Source organism: Aythya ferina, assembly GCF_964211825.1.
Source record: "Aythya ferina genome assembly, chromosome: 14".
NCBI lineage: Eukaryota > Metazoa > Chordata > Aves > Anseriformes > Anatidae > Aythya > Aythya ferina.
In genome coordinates, this window is record NC_140312.1 from 11637152 (window position 1) to 11654674 (window position 17523).

A 17523-nucleotide genomic window follows, 5' to 3' on the forward strand; every position below is an offset into this window, starting at 1 on the left:
GGGAGGTGAGGAGTGGGACAGCCAGCTCCAGCTGGAGCCCCCTGAGGTGGCCGGGGAAGCAGGCAGAGCTGGCCCGGCACAGGAGGAAGCCATTTGCTCGATGTTTTAGCCAGCCTTCATGTAGGAGAGGCAAACAGCACTTTGTCTATACCCACAAGCCCTCCCCATGCTGGAAAGCAGGTCAAACATCCTGCAAAGCAGGTTTGCTGGGGTTTCTACAGACAACAAACCACCAATCTGGAGACAAGCACAGGTAGCTCACCAGCTCTCTGTGCAGCTGTTCCTTCTTCCCACCCTCTTACTTTTGCAAATGTTTGAACTGGATGTGGCTGTGGGCATGCCTCAATCAAGGACCTTGGGCGTGCAGCCCCCAGAGACCCCTGGCAAGGGGCCTGTGGCTCTGCAAAGTGGCTTCCAGGAGGATTTGTTCCGTCAGCTCCCCAGGGACAGAGGGGTGGCTGGGCAGGCTGTAGCTCCCCAAGCTCTCTTTCTCACCCTGCCCCACGTTGGGTGTGATGCTCACCCTGTCCCACTCTTCAGGAACCTCCCCGATCGCTACTGTTGTCCAGAGAGACATGGCATGGGCCAGCTCCCTCAGCACCCTCCAGTGCATCCCGCTGGGTCCTGTTCACTGGACCCAGTTCAGCTCACCCCTGACATACTGCACTTAACAAAATTAACCTTGTTTTGGTTTCCTTCCTCATTCCAGCCTGGCTCAGCCACTCCATGAGCTGGTGGAGATGCTGGGGCTTTCCAGAGGTGTAAATTCCCAGATGTCGCAACCTGCGGCATCCCCCTGTGCCGCCCAGGGCCAGATTCTTGGGTCCAGGGAACCTCCTGGATGCTCAGTGAGGGAGGCCACCCACATCTTCACCCACTGCCTGCGGCTGCCATAGCTCCTTTCATTTTCACTTCGCTCCTCACCAGGTTTTGGGGAACTATGCAGCTCTGCCCTCAGCCCCGGCAGCGAGCCCAGGCGCTGCCTGCAGCAGCAGCAGCCTCAGAAGGGAGCCAGAGGAGGTGTTTTTCCAGGCTGGGCACCACACACAGCGCACGAAGCCCGGGCAGCTCCTGGTGTCCTGGCCCTGCTCGCTCCGGTGAGTGCACAACGGGAGCCCCTGGGCGCAGAGCTGGGGCTTGGCGTTGGTGGGGGGAGTGGGGTGGCCGGCAAGGCTCTGTCTTGCCAGCCCATTTGGGCACTCGGGGCGTGGAGGAACCTCCGCAGATGCACACGAAGGACCTGGAAGCTTTGTTGCAAGCCTCGGGGTGCCGGCTGAGCTCTGCATGTGCGCGTTCGCTCCTCACCACCGTGCCGACATGGGTCCTGGGGGCCGCAGCTGCTGCTGACCCCCCCCCCATGTGCTGTAGATGTCTCAGGAACCGCAGCGCCGGAGCAGCCCCGCTGCCCTGCTCATCCCCAAGCCCCGGGAAGGGCGGGCGCAGCGCGCGGTGTACGTCCTCCTGGCCACCTGCACCGCGGCGCTGTGCCTGGCTGGGGAGCCCCTGTCCCACGCTGCCCACCGCCTGTCTGCTCACCTGGCCGCCCTGCAGATCGGGGCCCTGCTCAAGGGCTGCTGCTGCCTGGCAGAGGAGATCTTCCACCTCCAGTCCAGGTGAGCCACCTCGGGGCCACCGCAAGGCCACGGAGCACTGCGGGGAAATCTGCTGCTTGTTTCCGTCCCCACGGGTGCCCCCACAGCTGCTCGCTGTCATCCTCGCTGCTCCCGACTCTCCCGTCCACCTCTTCTCCTCCTGCCCTTCCCCGTGCCCCTGTGGACCTATCCATGGTCACTTGCTGCTGTCCCTTTTCCCTGGGGCAGAAATCACAGCCCCAGCTTTCCCCCACCATCAGCTTCTGGGGCGCATGGGAATTTGGGGGATCATCTCCCCTTGGTGGCCAGCCCCACACTGCTCCCCTCCAGGCCCACGAGCGCTGCTGGAGACTCAAGGTCCTTCCTGACCAGGGGCTGCAGGGCTCTGTGCTGCTCCAGGAGGCCTGGCGGGGAGGTGGGAGCACCCCTTGCTGGACACCCCACAAGGTGTCCACCCTCCTCGCGCCCTCCCTCTCCCACCCAGGTACCGCGGCAGCTTCTGGAGGGCCCTGAGCGCCTGCTTCCCACCGCGCTGGCACCTGGCCCTGCTGCTCGTCGGTGGCTCAGCCTACCTGGACCTGCAGCAGGGAGAGAGGCTCAGCCCCCACCTTGCCCTGACCTGCTTGTGCCACCTCCTTGCCCTCGCCCTGGGGCTTCAGGTAAGGCACCAGCACCCTGCGCCTGCCAGCGCTCCCTGGGGATGCTCAGCACACGGTGCGGGGTGCCTGGCTCTGTACCTGCAGTACAGCCACCCGCACGCTGCCCTGCTGCGGGAGGGACAAATTCTGCCTGTTTTGGCTCAGCCCTGCAGACATGATGCCCTGGGCAGCACCTTGCCAGGCGTCCATCCGGAGGGCCCCGTGCCCCTGTGTTCGGTGAAAGCAGCCGCCCCGTGGCACGGGCACCAGCCCCGCACAGCCAGGGCCCTGCAGGGATGACAAACGGGGCTTACGTCTGTCAATTAATGCAGTTCTTGGTGGAAAGGGCAGCCCATGAGGTCTGCAAAGGCTTGACTCATCACCAGAACGCAGTGAGTGCCGAGCTCCAGGTCCCTCTGCAGTGGTGGCGCAGATAGGGGACCCCACAGGCCACCCAGGGGTCCCCGCTGAGAGCCGGGTGCTGCCGGAGAGCCGGGCACTCTGCTGCCACTTCCTCTCCTCCGCCTTCTTCTCACGTCTTTCTCTCCTTGCCTCTGCAGAAGCCCTCGGCGGTGGAGATCTCTGAGATGACCGAGAGGTCCCAGCAGAACGTCGCTCACGGGCTTGCCTGGTCTTACTATGTGGGGTACCTGAAAATAGTTCTGCCACGTACGTGGCTGTTCCCCGGCGTTATCAGATAAGCCTAGAGCAGAGCAGCAGGGAGCAGGCTCCAAAGCAGCTTTCCTCACGCAGGCACCCTTGTCCCATGCTCTCTCCCCCCAGGCATAAAGGAGTCTATGGAGGAAATCAGCAGAGCCAACCTCAACGTGTGGGCATGCAGGGAGACCTGGAAGCTCCACATCTTGATCCCGTTGAGCTGTAACGTCTGGGATGACCTGGAGAAAGCTGACAGCAATATCCAGTACCTGACAGACCTCACAGAAACCACCCTGACCCGAGGCGGCATCAAAAAAAGGGTCTACAAGCACAGCCTCTACGCTATCAGGGATGGGGACAACCAGGTATGCCGGGGGCAGCCCCACTGCAGCACTCAGCATGCCCAAAGGTCTTTGTGGCCTCAGATCCCAGACCAAAAGGAGCTGTAAGGGCAGGACAGAGTCCCTGCTCTGTTAGAAACACCCAGCTTCCAGCAGTCTCCCATCAGATGGGGAGGTCCTGCCCATGCCCCTTCCCTCCTGGCCCCTTCCTCCTGGCTGCACGCTCCCCATCTCAGCCCTGCAGGCATCTGGGGCTGGCTTACCCCCTCCTGGAGTTGACTGGAGTCCAGAAAACTGCAGAGAGCTGAACAGAAAGAAAAAATAAAAATAAAAAAAGGAGTGGATGTCAGGTCTGCAGCATCACTTCCCCTCTTCCCATGGGATGGAGGAATATTTCCTTCTGTTAAGAAAAGGTGCCTGAAAATGCCCATGTGATTTCCCCTGGGAACCCCTTTTCCAGGCTGGTGATCCCTCAGCCCCCTGCAGTGCCTTCGTCTCCTTCCACGTCCCCAGGCACCCTCGGCACAGGCTGCACCTCGGTCCTGCCGACACATCTGGGGATGGAGGCACGGGCACAGCCGTGCTTCCCACGGGGGTGCTTCTCCTTTGCCTTCTGATGGTGGCAGCACCTTGAATCTCTCCTAAGCTGTGTTGTTGACCACCCTCCTCCTAGCTGTACGCTCACCTTGCCAATATCTATCCTCCTCCCGTGTCTCTGCCCTCCATCAGGGTGCTCAGACATCTCTAGCAGAGGAGCCCCCAAGAGGGCACCATGGCATGCAAACAAGGGGCATCTCCGTGGGGACCCAACCTCCAGGGGGAAACTGCCCCCAGGCTGTGCCTCACCAAAGCTCTCCAAGCCCCAGAACTTGGGACGTGGCACTGCCAGGTCCCTGCCTGGCTGCTCGCTCCCTCCCCGTGCAGCAGGGCCGGGGGATGCCAGCGGCCGCAGCCCTCGCCTCCCGCCCCGCAGGCCAGGCACTGTGCGGTGGAGTTCGCCACGCCGCTGCAGACGCTCTATGCCATGTCTCAGGACGAGTGCGCTGCCTTCAGCCGGGACGACCGCCTGGAGCAGGCCAAGCTTTTCTACAGGACCTTGGAGGAGATCCTGAGAGGCTCCAAGGAGTGCGCAGGAACCTACCGGCTCATTGCGTACGAGGGTGAGCGAGCGGGGGATGAGGGCTGAGGTGCCCAGCACGGTGGCCGTGCTCTCCAGCCTCTCGTGTGCTGTTGGATCGGGGCACGCAAGGGGAAATCTGCAGATCTGGTAGGATACTGGTCCCTGCTCAAGTCCCCCCAGGCCCCTGAGTTGAGCAGTCTTTGGCTGTGGCAGCAAGATGCTCCCACAAACGTTAGATATACCAGCAGCCTTCCAGGGGAAGGAGCAGGCGCTGTCACTGCTGATTTTGCTGGGAGAAGTGTCTGGGGCCATCCAGCCCCCCTGCAGCACGCGTGAAGCTCCACGGCACTCCCCAGGGTGTGAGCCTTCCCCTTCACCCTTTCATTTCCCATTTCTCCACCTCTGCCAGGACAGCGGGGCTTGACAACAGCTTGCTGCTTCTTGCCGAAACAAGAAAATTCTCGTCATTATTTTTTTTTTTTCAGAGAAATTCAGTGCTCTCCCTGTCTGGGAGCAGCGTTTCCATCCAGCAAGGTAGTTCCTACCACAGTAGGCACTACTGGGAATCCAGCACATGGTGCCTGTGCTTTACTCTCCTTCCTGCGCTTTGTGTTTTATTTTATTTGTTCTGGTGTGAGGAAAAGGGAAGTGGGAGCCATATTCTGACTTTTCAGGAAATTCTGCATCTTTTGGGGCATCTCTCACAGACGGCTCCCTGCCCAGACCCCGGCCTCAGGCCAGACCATGAAGGATGCTTTCATCTTTCTTCTCTTCCAGAGCTGATAGAAGCCGAGCCCCACTTCTTGTCCAGAGAGATCCTCTGGCACCTACGGCAGCAGCAGCAGGAGGAGTTCACGGTGTACGAGGGGAGCCCCCCGCGCACCCTGGCCACGGCCCTGGGCTCAACAGATCTCAGCCTCCAGATCAGTGCCTCCGACCTGCCCCAGCCCCTGCGGAGCGACCACCCCTGAGGCCCCTGTCCTGCAGCAGGAGCCTCCCACAGGAGCCCCATGCTTCACATTTACAGCTGACCCAAACCACAGCCCTGTTCCATTTCCTTTGTTTCGTTGTATATTTCTGATATATTATATAGAGAATCGGAATCACAGAATCATCTAGGTTGGAAGAGACCTCCAAGATCACCCAGTCCAACCTCTCACCTAACACTAACCAGTCCTCCACTAAAGCATATCACCAAGCTCTACATCTAAACATCTTTTAAAGACCTCCAGGGATGGTGACTCCACCACTTCCCTGAATACACATTATTATTTTATTGTTTTTATTTTTTAATCTGCTTCAATTTTTATCATATAAAGCCTTTTCTCTGGGACAAGTTGGTGATCACAAGTCCTGGGAATGGCACACAGCCTGCCCTCGGGCACCCTGCAGGGCCCTGCACGTGTAGGTGTGCGCTGGGCCCTGGCAATCCTGGCTTTTTAAGGGGCTGGTTTTGGGTTTTCCTGCTGGCCCCAGGCAGGGGCTCAGCCTGTGCCCTGTTCCTGGCCCTCAGCTGCCCAGCTCCTTTTTGCAGCTCCCCCCCAGAGATGCTGGATGCACCTCACTCAGCCCACGGCTCCCAAAGGAAGACGTGCAGACAGCCCGGGATAGCTCGCAGCTCACGGGGCTGGGAACGGCCGTGGCAGCATTTCAGCAGGAATACAGGTGCCCTGCCAGGCCCCAAGCCCCATGCTTCAGTGGTCCTGACTGAGAAAAACTACGTGGCTGGACATGGATGTCTCTGCTTCCTCAGGCACATGGGGGAACAGCTTTGGTGATGGCTGGGGCTCCCAGCGGGCACGAAGGCAGCTCCAGAGGGCAACGTGGCACAGCAGAGGGGCTGAGGAGCAGCCTTGCTGCACTGCTCCAGCGCTGCAGCGTGAAGGGCTCCAGCACGACGGCGCTGCTTCAGCCTTGTCTGCTCCGCAGAGGCAGCATTGGACTCGCCTCCGTGCCACCCCGTGCCCCCCTCTGAGCGCAGGGAGAAAAGCCTGGGTGCAAACCGAGGCACAGAAAGCCCGTAACATAGCACCTAACCACCCTGTGAAGCCTCTGGGACCACTCTCCCAATCTGGATGAGCACAATGTGGTGACACCTTCTGCACCCCAAGGGTGACCCCCTCTTTAAGGGATCAGCTGCAGCTGGCTCCTTTCCCACCTAAAGCCAGTTAAGAAATAGCTCCTGCTCATTCTGCCTCACCTCAGCTTTCCTTCCCAGGACAAAGCTGCTCGTGGCTAGCAGCTGCCTCTCAGCAAAGCAGCCCAGGCAAACGAGAGAGCTCCATCTGTCATGCACCAGGAAGGACAAGATGGGAAATGCTTCTCCCCAGCTCCAGCAAGCTTACAGAAGAGATCTGTCTGCACATCGGTCCCGCTGGGATTTGGAATTGGAACCCACTGCAGGATTTGGTAAACCTTAATCCGAAGCCTAATCTCTGGGTATTGCATCTGCAGAAAAACCAGAAGTGACAGATGAAAGGTGAGGGACCCCTCAATGGCAGCAGGAACACACACCCCTCGTGCAGAGAGTCCTGGACCGAGGGGTCTGGTCCCAGTGCTCCTGACACTGCTCAAGAGCAAACCAGGGCCAAGCAAATAAATGGCAAGGTGACAGCCTTCGCTGGCAGAGCATGGCAGGCAGGGCTGACAGAGGCAGGAACAGCAAGCCCCAGAAGGAAGGGGAAGCTTGCTGCCCAAGCTGGCAAGCAGAAGATAGCCATTAGGGACAGCCGTTAGGGATGGTTTTCCCTCAACCTCCCTAACAGCACTAATTGCCCAAGTTTTTGCACTAATTGCAGCTTTCACTGTCAGCCCTGACCCAGGGTTGCCCAGCTTGTGGGTGGGTAAAGGTGCTGCAGGGTGTCAGCAGCACAGCCTGGCCTGCTGCTGGCTGGCACTGGCAAAGTGGTGGCACCCCCAGCAGCTGTTGTCAGCAGTGTGCCTGCTGGCAGGAGGGGACAAAAGCCCCCGATATCCCTGGGCATTCCCTGGGGCCTGGGCACAGCCATGCTTCAGCAATACCCATGCCACAGCACCCTGACTGCCAGCAGGAGTTAGGTCTGTGTATGGGGCACAAAATCCTAAACCTGAGCAGCTGAGCACAAGCCCTGGGGGCCAGGAGCTGGGCCGGGAGAGGTGCCTGGCACTGTGCTGCGAGCCCCAGCTGGGATGGAGTTAAGTTTTCCTGCAGTGGCCCATACAGCATCGTGTCACACCGATGCTTTGTCTACTGCTGAGCAGTGCTGGCACAGCACCAGGACTCTCTCCAAGCCCCCCGGGGCCAGTAGGCTGGGGTGGGCAAGAGGTGGGGAGGGGACATGGCCAGGGCAGCTGACCTAAACCAACCAGAGGGATACCCCGTGCCGTATGGGGTCACGCTCAGCAACAAATATGGGAGAGGGGAAGGAGAGGGAGGGCTCTCGTTATGAAGACACCAGCCCTGAGCAGTATCGAGGCCCTGCATCCCAGGAGATGGCCAGACATTGCTTGTTGATGGGAAGTAGAGAATATTTCTTTCCTTCTCTCTGTGCTTTTCTTTTTCCTTTTTTTTTTTTTTTTTTTTTTTTTCCTTTTCCCTTTAATTAAATTACCCTTATCTCAATCCATGAGCCTTGTTTTTTGTTTTTTGTTTTTTTCCCAGCATCCTTGCTTCCTCCCCCTCTCTTCCTCCGAGGAGGGGAGAGAGAGAGCGGTTGTGGGGGAGCTTGGCTGCCCAGCAGGTTGTAGAACAACCACAGGCAGGCAAGCCAGAAAGCCCCTCTTTGGGGTCTCCTGCTTACAGGGGTGATGGGACGGGCCTGGGGGTGAGCAGGGAGGTACGGTCACGGTCAGGGTGCAGGGGAGGAAGGCAGGGCCAGGCACAGTCTGGCTCAGCCAGGATTGGGGCCAGGGGTTGAGCTTGGACGCTCAAGGCAAAGGCAAGGCTTCGCGCAGCTCTTCCTCGCATCCCATCTGGTTTTGTTAGTGCCATTTGGATATAAATAAACCCAGCTCCTGTTTGTTCAGAACCGTGGAGTTTGCCAGGTTGGCAGTTCTTTCTGAGGCACACTTTGGTCTTCTCTCCTTGTGGGTGACCAGAAATTCGGCTGTTAGCTGCCTGGAAGGAGCCAGTCCTGCGCCACGGAGCAGAGGCTCCTTTTCTGACCTCAGGGGGTCTGATGCACGAGTTGTCTCAAAGACTCATTGCAAAGCAGATGAATTTTATAATGAATTTATGAAATCCGGCCTTCTGTTTTTCTGCTGGAGATGCACGTGCCGATTACAAGTGTCTTTTCTCCTGCTTTGTGTGTCTTCCTTGCGATGGATGAGAAACCACCAGCACAGCCTGGGATGCCTGGGACAGAGGGATGGGGAGAATGGAGGCAGAGTGCTCCCTAAATCTTGCCTTTTTGTTTAGATATGGTGAATTCAGGATTTATTTTTAGAGGTTGCTTTTTACTGCCTAAAACATCTCTGGACTCTATTTTTTTTCTCTGGAGGGACGTGTATTAAAGATCACTACACTGAAAGTCCCAGGAACTTTAAGGCTGACTCTCTCTATATGGATCAATGTTTAAAGCATCTGAGAGCTGACTTAGGTTTAGGACAAGAAGCGTTTTTGCCTCAGGAGCCAGCTCCAACCCACATGGCACCGGTGGGTGCCAGAAGACAGCAGGAGCTCTGGGCACTCCTCCCCAGCCCTGCATCAGGCAAACAGGAGCCTTTGGGAGGGAGAGCACATTGCCCAGAGCTGCCTTCCCTGGGCGTCCTTTGAGATTTTGTAACTCCTACTGGTTTTGCATACAATTCTCAGCTGACATTGATATCACTGTGACTCTGGGTTTAAGGCTAGAGAGGAGAGATCCTCTTCTGTTTTACTTCTGGGTTGGGGGTTAAGAGGTCAGCACCGATATGGCCCTCTAGAGTCTGTTCCTGTAAAGGACTGAGGTTTGGGAGCTGGAAACATCATCCAGCTCTTCTGGGAAACCTTGTCCACTTTTTTTTTGGCCTGTAACGGATGGTGGCACCTCGGACAGGTTGTGGTTGCTCCTGCTGCAGTGATGAGCAGCAAGAAAACTTTTAAAAAGATAACTTGTGTTGCTCATCAACACCAAAATGTGGCCCTTATTGTGAACTGGTTCCTTCAATCTGGCAACTCCTTTTGGCTGTCTTCAGCAATGACTTTTTTTAAATCCTCTCAAACATGTCTAGGTATCAATCCCTTGGCATCCAAAAAGGGATTTGGGGACCACTGCTACTAACCATTGGGAAATGACCCTTTTTGTTTGTAGATTTAAGCCTCTGTGCAATTTCTCTGGCCCCCAGACAGTGCATAAATCACTGCTTGGCTCGAAATCAGAAGAACTCGTTGAGTCATTTAAGTTCATTCAGTTTGTGGTGGGAACTGGAATTGATAAAGTGCTGTACAAAATGCTTATGTGCTCACATACCATTAGCAGCAGAGTAAGGAAAGACACGTGGCTTAAAGGAAGAAAAAAAAAAAACAGATGCAGGGTTCCTTGCTCTTGGCTATTCTATCACTAACATTTGTGAAGCTGAGCACCTGATCCGCATGTCGGTTTTCTCCCCCTTGCTCTCACTGGTGAGTGACTGGATCATGGAAAATGTATTGAGGTTTCCCATTTTTGTTTACATTCCTGGGAACTACTGTCTGCTGTGTCTTGAGATTGTGTGCCAAGTATGTACCTTGCCTGTAATATTTCCCTAGAAGCCATGGTGAATTTTGAAGCTTTGAAAGTTTTATGTGGTTTGAATATACATGTTGGCATTAACAACACAGGTCTTCTATAAGACCCCCAAACCTGACCTCTGGTGCTGAGGCAAGAAGGGTTCTCAGCTTCATTTGTGCTCCCACCCACCCAACAAACACATCCTGCCACGTGGGCCCTGGAGCATTTGGGCAGAAACTTGCTCATTTTTTCTAAAGGCCAAATTCTGGATCCTTGCAAATGCAGGATGCTTCTGTATCTGAAGCAGGAGGGGAGGAGAAGTCAAAGGTTATTCCTGAAGCCTGAGAATAGCTAAAAATATTCAGCAGGACCTGCTTTTATTTGTGTCCGTAGGTCTTATACCCGTGTAATTTCTAACAAGCAGGTCAATTTGGTGGATAACTGTGCAATTCCCAAGCAAAGAAGGCTTTGTGAATGATGATGTTTTACAGTCAGCTTTGCAATGGTTCTCAGTTCGTGAGGCTGGAATAAAACAAATGATTGGCAAATTCGTGTTCATGGAGTCAGGGAGCTCCACGTGCTGCTGGAGAAAAACATTCTTCTGCAGAAAGGTGCTCGTAAGGCTGGCACTTGGTGAACGTCCCACGAGGAACCAGCCAGAGGTGAGCAGCAGCGGCTGTGCAGCGGTGCTCTGCTGCCCTCAAGTGTTGCTTTTTAGCGATAGTCAAACCTGCAAAGCCTGCAGTTTGCGCTTTTAAAGTTTGGTGGTTGTGCTTCAAGAAAGGCCCTTGCAATCACGCTGATTATTTTACCTTTTACGTAGGAAACTTCCTGCTTGAAAAGTGGGCTTATATGAAGTGATTGATTTAAACAGTGTTGACCAAGTTCACTCCTCTCTGTGGTTAAAGTTTGGCATCCTGCAAAGCAAGGAAAACAGCAGCTCAGCGCTTCAGCTCTCAGACACTCACACATCTCTGGGGCTTAAACTGGCTGTTCCTTACCTGCCCCGGTGTCGTGGTGACTTTGTAGTCCCTTTCATTTATTCTTCCCAGCAATTCAGGGGGAGAAGTGTAATACATGTGGTGAATGGGTATAAACTAAATTTGAGAGCCACCAGCAAGACAGTCCAGAAACCTTCATGGGGCTGACTCGATGCTCTTGCATGCTGTAACTGCAAGCTCACACCTGAGCCTTTAATCCTGGTGTAGTGTGCATGGGGTTAACAGATACATTAATTAAATGTATCTGTTTTCAATTAAATTGTTAGCCAAGCATCCAAAATATTAATTTCTTTCAATTACTCAGGTTTACTTCTGTAGTTCCTATTTCCCAAGCTGTTAGTGCTGTCACTTATGTTTAGCAGGTAGCATTAGTGGCTGGGTTAGACTGAGTAAGGTCCCCCGCATGACTTGGTTCTTACAGAAAAGTGCACAAAGAAAGGCAAAAATAAATGCAGAACTCACGTAGGGAAAAAGGGCTGTTTCTGCATGATGCGTAGAGGTCACATAGCATCTTACCTTTTTCCCCCCAATGAGATGCAGTGGAAGCTGTTGACTTTTTTCCCCTCGAAGCAATATAAAAGGATCTGCCTTACCAAACACCTGGGCTTGTCTAATCCTTGCAGCCCAGTGAGGAGGTGAGTCTCTGAATTCATTGGTAAGTTCCATCTTCACGTCCCAAAGGCCAGCTCACCAGCTCTCTGTTCCCAACAAACTATGGGATCACCAATGGAATTGTCATGGGGTCTGCAGAGCCACCACATGGATTTGCCACAGGGGGCTTCAGGGCCACCAAAGGCACCTCCACGGGGGCTGCAGTGCCACCCATGGCTCACAGCGTTGGGTGAGGGGCACTGCCAGGCTGGGCAGAGTACAGAGGCCCCGGGGACCCCTCTACAGAGCTTCCAGCCCAGGTTCCTCTGAGCAGCGGGCTGAGAGCCTGGCCTGGTCGGTGGTCTCCTCCCAGACAGCTCACTGGAGTGTTTTTTGCATTGGGTGCAGGAACAGAGCCACATCCCGGCCATCCTCCCTTCAGAGGTGCATCCCTGTGACACCAGCTTCTTCTCAGAACGAACGTGCTCACACTGAAAAGAAACTGGGAGCAGATGCCAGGTATGAAGCCTCCTGGAGGAAGCCACAAACCAGCACAGCACAGGTTGGAAGACAACGTCACATTCGTGGTGAACCAGCCCAAATACCAAGGAACAAAGTGTGGCAGCAGGATGCTGAGTCAAGCGCTGACAGATCACTGTTTGTATGTGCAGGAGATGAGGTGTCCCCTTGACTGCCCCTCACTGAAAAAGAAGCTTTATTCCTCAAGGCTTTGGCCATATTTTTTTTTCAGACAACTCCACAGATGGAGCAGTAACTAGGTTTTGCTTTCATTAATCCATGGACAAAATAAGGTAGAAAAAGGGAAGCTGGCAGGCCTGCAAGTGCATTTGTGCCCATCAGTTTGCACTGCTCCCAGCAGCTTGGGCATCCTTTGCTGTGGAGCTACCACAGGAAAAGCTGAGCAGGAACCACACAAGAGCAACATGCCACATCATTTCCACTCCTGGGAACAAAATCTGGATGGCCACAACTGAGACAAAGCAGTTCTTCGTGCATTTAATCCATGGCAACAGACCTAATTTGCAGAAGGACTACACAACTCCAGCTCCTCTTTGTGCTGAGCTCTTGGGCAATGCTGCTGCAGCTGGGAGAGGTCAGCCAAAAGCCATGTCCACATCCCTGCTGCTCTCTGCCCACTTTTCTCCCTGCAGTGAGCCTCTGTGGGGAAGGCAGCATTCTCCTCGCGTTCTTTTCTTTCACTGCCTCTTTACACACACTTCCTTTGTCCCACCTTGCTCTTTCCCTTCCTCTTACAAACTGTATCGAAAGCACAATCTCGGCTACTTGCATTGATATGTTCCATTCACGGGGCTATAAAACACTCATAAATCAATACTAATATCATGGTTTAAATACGAATACATATATATTGGAAGTAGAAGACCCTGTCTACTCCTGTTCCCTGGGTGGGAAGAAAAGTAGCCTTTACCCTGGAAACTCTATCAGCACATGAATCAGCTTCCTGTATTGCCTGTTCGTAGCTATTAGCATCTGAAGAGAGATTCCGCTTTCTGTAGCACCCAAGCAAGCATCCTGCCTGTGGTTTCCCCAAAGACTGACACCAAACCTCGCATTTTGACTCCCAAACCAATCAAGTGGAGCCAAATGCCCCAGTCACTGGTGTAGTGGCTGCTGAAGGAGAGCTGAGTCCCTGGAGGCCATGCTGAACCCTGCTGTGCTTTTATTGTTTGGAAACTGCAGGTACACTTGGTAACTTGGCAGAGATGCAGCTGTCAACTAGGTCACTTGGATGCAGTCTCTCCTTTGCTGTTAAAGAGCTTCCCCATTCCTGAAGTCTTCTCACAGGATGGTAGCAGCTGATGATTCACCCCCCTCTTCAGGAAAACAAAACATGAGAGCTGGAAAGGCAGCCAGGCGGAGCAAGAGGTGCTTTTTCCATCCCACAGCAGGTGAGAGGAAGATACACACCCTGTCCGTGTGCTTGCTCCAGGGCAAAGGAGGAACTGAGGCCATTTTTACTCCTGAATGTGCTACAGTAAATACATCAGACCAAAGCCAGAGCATATCTCCGTGGCCCTGGGGCACCAAGCAGAGATGTTTTCTTGGGGCCATCTTGCTTTGGAAGGAGACAGTATTAGCAGCAGTGTGCTTGGGCTGCACGTGCTGTGTTGCTGGGACCCTGCTCTGCCTTGACACAGGGCTTCCAGGGTTACTGGTTTCTGCCAGCAAAACACATCTACTCAGCTGCTGAGAAGGCAAAGCAACACAAGTAACCTTGCTTCAGCAGCTGCAAAGCGGGCAAGGAAATGTGCTGAGACCTGAGACGGGAGCTGGGGGGTTTTGTCTAATTGCTTCACCCTGAGCAACCTGCTGTGGTGGGAGCAGAGCCCCGCAGGGGAACCACCGTGACTGCTCCAGAGCCATGGCAGCTAGGCAGTTAGGAAGTTCAAGGCTTTAATTTTGGGGAGTCATTCTTGTTTCCTCATCAGTGTTGTTCAGGACTCTGGTGCTGGGGTCTGCCAAGCCACTCTCACAGCCCAGTGCTTCCCTTCCCTTCCCTTCCCTTCCCTTCCCTTCCCTTCCCTTCCCTTCCCTTCCCTTCCCTTCCCTTCCCTTCCCTTCCCTTCCCTTCCCTTCCCTTCCCGCCGCCATCACAGCACAGCGGGGCCGCCCCGCCTCAAGATGGCGCCCGGCCGGCTCCGCACCGCCCCGCCTCAAAATGGCGGCGGTCGGGGCCGGGCTCTCCCACCGCCCTCAGGCGGGGCGGCGCCTGCGGCAGCATGGCGGACGATAAGGTGAGTGGGGAGGCCGGGCAGGCCCGGCACGGCGCCGCGGGCATGGAGCTGCAGCTTGTGTGTTTCCCTAGGACCCGCTGCCCAAGCTGAAGGACCTCGCCTTCCTGAAGGGGCAGCTGGAGAGCCTGCAGCGGCGGGTGGAGGACGAGGTGCACGCCGGTGTGGGGCAGGTAAGGAGGGCTGGGGCCGGCCGGCTCTGCCGCCCCGTCCCGTCCCGCAGCCTCACTCCTCTCTGTCCCCGCAGAATGGCTCCCTGCTGGCTTCTCCTTTCCTCAAGGGCTTCCTGGCCGGCTACCTCGTAGCGAAACTCCGCTTCTCGGCGGTCCTGGGTTTTGTGGTGGGGACCTGCACGGGCGTCTACGCAGCGCAGAACTACGCCGTGCCCAACGTGGAGAAGACGGTCCGGGACTACCTGAGCTCCCTGAGGAAAGGTGGGGACTAGCCAGGGGAACCCGGCCGGCAGCGGCTGTGTCAGTGGCACTGCTGGGGCAGGAGGCTCCTGCATCCCCACGTTTTGCTCCTGCCCCTTTGGACGAGGGCTTCGCACCCACCGATCATTGTGAGATGCCCCCCGGTTTGGTTATGGGGTGTTGGTAACCGGTGACGGTGAGGGGCAACCGTGCCGTCACCCCCAGCAGCTTGGACGTGTCGGCAGCCAGCTGGGTGCCGGCTGCCCGCTCCCTTGGCCCCTCTCCCTGCAGCCCCCAAACCGCTGTCACTGCCCCCGTGCCCTTCCATTGAGCGGGCGCCCTGCCCTAGGAGTGTGCTTTGTGCGGTTTCCTGGGGAGACTTCTCCCCTTAATGAGAAACAAAGCCATTCCCTTCCTCTGTATCAGTAATGTAACAGGTAATATCCTGTTTTAATCAGGCTCATTAAATTCATGGTATTCGCTTTCTTCTTGAATGTGCTGGGGTGTGAGTCTATCTGGCCTCTCCCCGCTGGTAGCAGCTCATCCTTGCTGGCTGCTACCTGGAAATGGGTACGTTTGGTAAAGCCACTGGCGCTCTGCTTAGCCCTGCACCCAGGGTGCCACAGCGGGGGCTGTGGGGACTGATGCTGCTCTTGTCTGTGGCTGTGTACGGCTCCCACGCTCCCCTCCTGACCCTGTGCAAGGTGGATGGCACAATCCCATTCAGCTCTTCATCCGTCGTGGTTCTCGTCGAGCTGACAAAGCTGGTGCTCTCCCTCTTCTTCCTGCTGACCTGGGACCGGCAGCTGCTGGGAGTTGCTGTGTCCTGGCACCACGTCGTTCCCTTTGCCCTTTCTGCCCTGCTCTATGCTGCAAACAACAATCTGGTGGTTCACATGCAGCTCTTCATGGATCCCAGCACCTACCAGGTCCTGAGTAACTTAAAGATTGTCAGCACTGCGCTCCTCTACAGCCTCTTCCTGCGTCAAAGACTCTGCATGCGCAAGTGGCTGGCACTCTTCCTCCTGATGGCTGCTGGGGTGAGCTACAGCCTTGGAGGCTTGCAGGACCCAGAGGACTCTAGCAGCCCCTCCAGGATGCAGCTGCACATCACGCTCGTGGGCTTGTTGCTGATTTCGGTGTACTGCCTGATATCAGGTTTGTCAGCTGTCTACACAGAAGCTATCCTGAAAACCCAGGCTCTGCCTCTCAGCCTTCAGAACCTCTTCCTTTACTTCTTTGGGGTCCTGCTCAACTTGATCGGCCATTTCTGGAGCAGCACAGAGAGAGGTTTCTTGGAGGGCTTTTCCTGCTGGGTGTTGGTGATTGTGGTCAGCCAGGCCTTGAACGGCTTGATCATGTCTGTGGTCATGAAGCACAGCAGTAACATCACCAGGCTCTTTGTGATCTCCTGCTCTATCCTGGTCAATGCCGTACTGTCTGTCATGCTCTTCAACCTGCAGCTCACCCTCCTCTTCTTCGTTGCTGTCTTGTGCATCGGCCTTGCTGTTCACTTGTACTATGGGGTCACATAGCTGTTGCCTTCCTGCCCTGCATGCGCCAGGGCAGCTTTTATTTGTTACTCAGGGGTGTTCATTGCTTGTGCTGGGGCTGGCGTTAGAAGCATGGTGGTGCCTCTTCACCTTCTCATGGGCGAGAGGTGCCTGAATGTGTTACTGTTGGCCTAAAGCAAATGCGTGTGAGGGCACTGCTCAGTGTCTACATGTCCAGGAAGCAGGGATAGTGCCCTGCCTGTGCTCTGCTCCAGCCTGGCCAGGGCTTCATGCCATGAGGCTCCCGCTTGCTCTGGTGGGCCCAGGCTCTAGAGCAAATCCTGAGCCCCTTGGCGTGCAGGACATCACAGTCAAGCTGCTTCCTCCATCTTCTGCACACCGAAGCACACGCCCATCCCCTGTGCCAGTAAATGCTGTTGCAGGGTTAGCTCTGGTGTGCTTCTCACGTGCATGCGGCCAGCCCTGCTGCATGATCCCTGCCAGAGGCACCAGCCTTCTGCGTGGAGCAGCGCGCTGCTGCCTGGAGAGCCCCCGCACTGTGGCTGGGGGCATTGCTCCCACCTTCTCTGCAGTTTTCCAGCCTAACCCTTGACCCAGCCCCTAGCTGAAGATCTGGTGGGCACTGGGCTTCATTTGCCAGTCCTGGGCACAGCGTTACTACCCACCTCTCTGGACAGTATGAGGGAACTGTTTTGCCTGCTTTTCAATGGGGAGACAGCACCTGAATTTGTACAAATGCTGTGGCTAGTGAATTCCTGGTGGGCAGAAGTCACTGCTGGCTCCGGCACGGTTATTAAAGCTGTGTTTCAACAGTGTGTGCGTGTTTGTCCTCCCCTCTGTCACTTCACAGAGCCTTGCTCTGCCCCATTTGGGGACACATCTGTTCTGGACACTCCGTGGTGAGGGGGCACCAGCTTTATTGTGTGTGGCTGCACGCCTGCAGCCATGAGCCCTCCCACAGTGCGTGCTTCAGCCTTGTGTCCGTGTCTGCCTGGTGCCTGGGGCCCTGCCTGTGCTGTCGAGAAGCCAGCACAGACTGGACCAAAGGCTTTGTCCTAGGTGGCGGTTGTCACTGTGTCCCCTGGCAGCAGGGATTGAGGTGTGGCCATGCTGTCCTTGCTGTCACAGTGGCTGTGCCCCCAGTTCAGGGGCGCTGTCTCAGGGTGCCTGCGTGGTGGCATCAGCTGAGCCGTGACTTTTGGCTTCCCGCAGC

At 55.7% G+C, this 17523-nt stretch overlaps 3 protein-coding genes across 5 annotated transcripts; all 3 read left to right on the forward strand.

Annotated features, from left to right (window-relative positions):
• Positions 1 to 971: 971 nt before the first annotated feature.
• On the forward strand, positions 972 to 5445 carry STING1 (stimulator of interferon response cGAMP interactor 1). Of its 3 annotated transcripts, XM_084535723.1 has the most exons (8): positions 972 to 1097; positions 1369 to 1613; positions 2077 to 2251; positions 2563 to 2622; positions 2791 to 2899; positions 3014 to 3252; positions 4202 to 4388; positions 5126 to 5445. In XM_084535723.1, exons 2-8 carry the CDS (start codon positions 1369 to 1371, stop codon positions 5317 to 5319), a joined length of 1209 nt encoding a protein of 402 aa, XP_084391849.1. In that variant the 5' UTR covers positions 972 to 1097; the 3' UTR covers positions 5320 to 5445. The 3 variants fall into 3 exon arrangements, with proteins under 3 accessions (XP_084391849.1, XP_084391850.1, XP_084391851.1); XM_084535724.1 differs by lacking the exon at positions 2563 to 2622; XM_084535725.1 differs by lacking the exon at positions 2563 to 2622 and having other exon boundaries at positions 1011 to 1097; positions 1338 to 1613.
• An 8829-nt stretch (positions 5446 to 14274) lies between these two features.
• LOC311444607 (SLC35A4 upstream microprotein) lies at positions 14275 to 15290 on the forward strand. The gene is made up of 3 exons (XM_084535876.1): positions 14275 to 14386; positions 14458 to 14556; positions 14631 to 15290. The coding sequence occupies exons 1-3, from the start codon at positions 14372 to 14374 to the stop codon at positions 14826 to 14828; spliced, it is 312 nt and encodes a 103-aa protein (XP_084392002.1). The 5' UTR covers positions 14275 to 14371; the 3' UTR covers positions 14829 to 15290.
• A 72-nt stretch (positions 15291 to 15362) lies between these two features.
• SLC35A4 (solute carrier family 35 member A4) lies at positions 15363 to 17125 on the forward strand (the record flags this gene model as incomplete). The annotated part of the gene is made up of 1 exon (XM_084535875.1): positions 15363 to 17125. One exon carries the CDS (start codon positions 15363 to 15365, stop codon positions 16329 to 16331), a length of 969 nt encoding a protein of 322 aa, XP_084392001.1. The 3' UTR covers positions 16332 to 17125.
• Between the last annotated feature and the right edge of the window lie 398 nt (positions 17126 to 17523).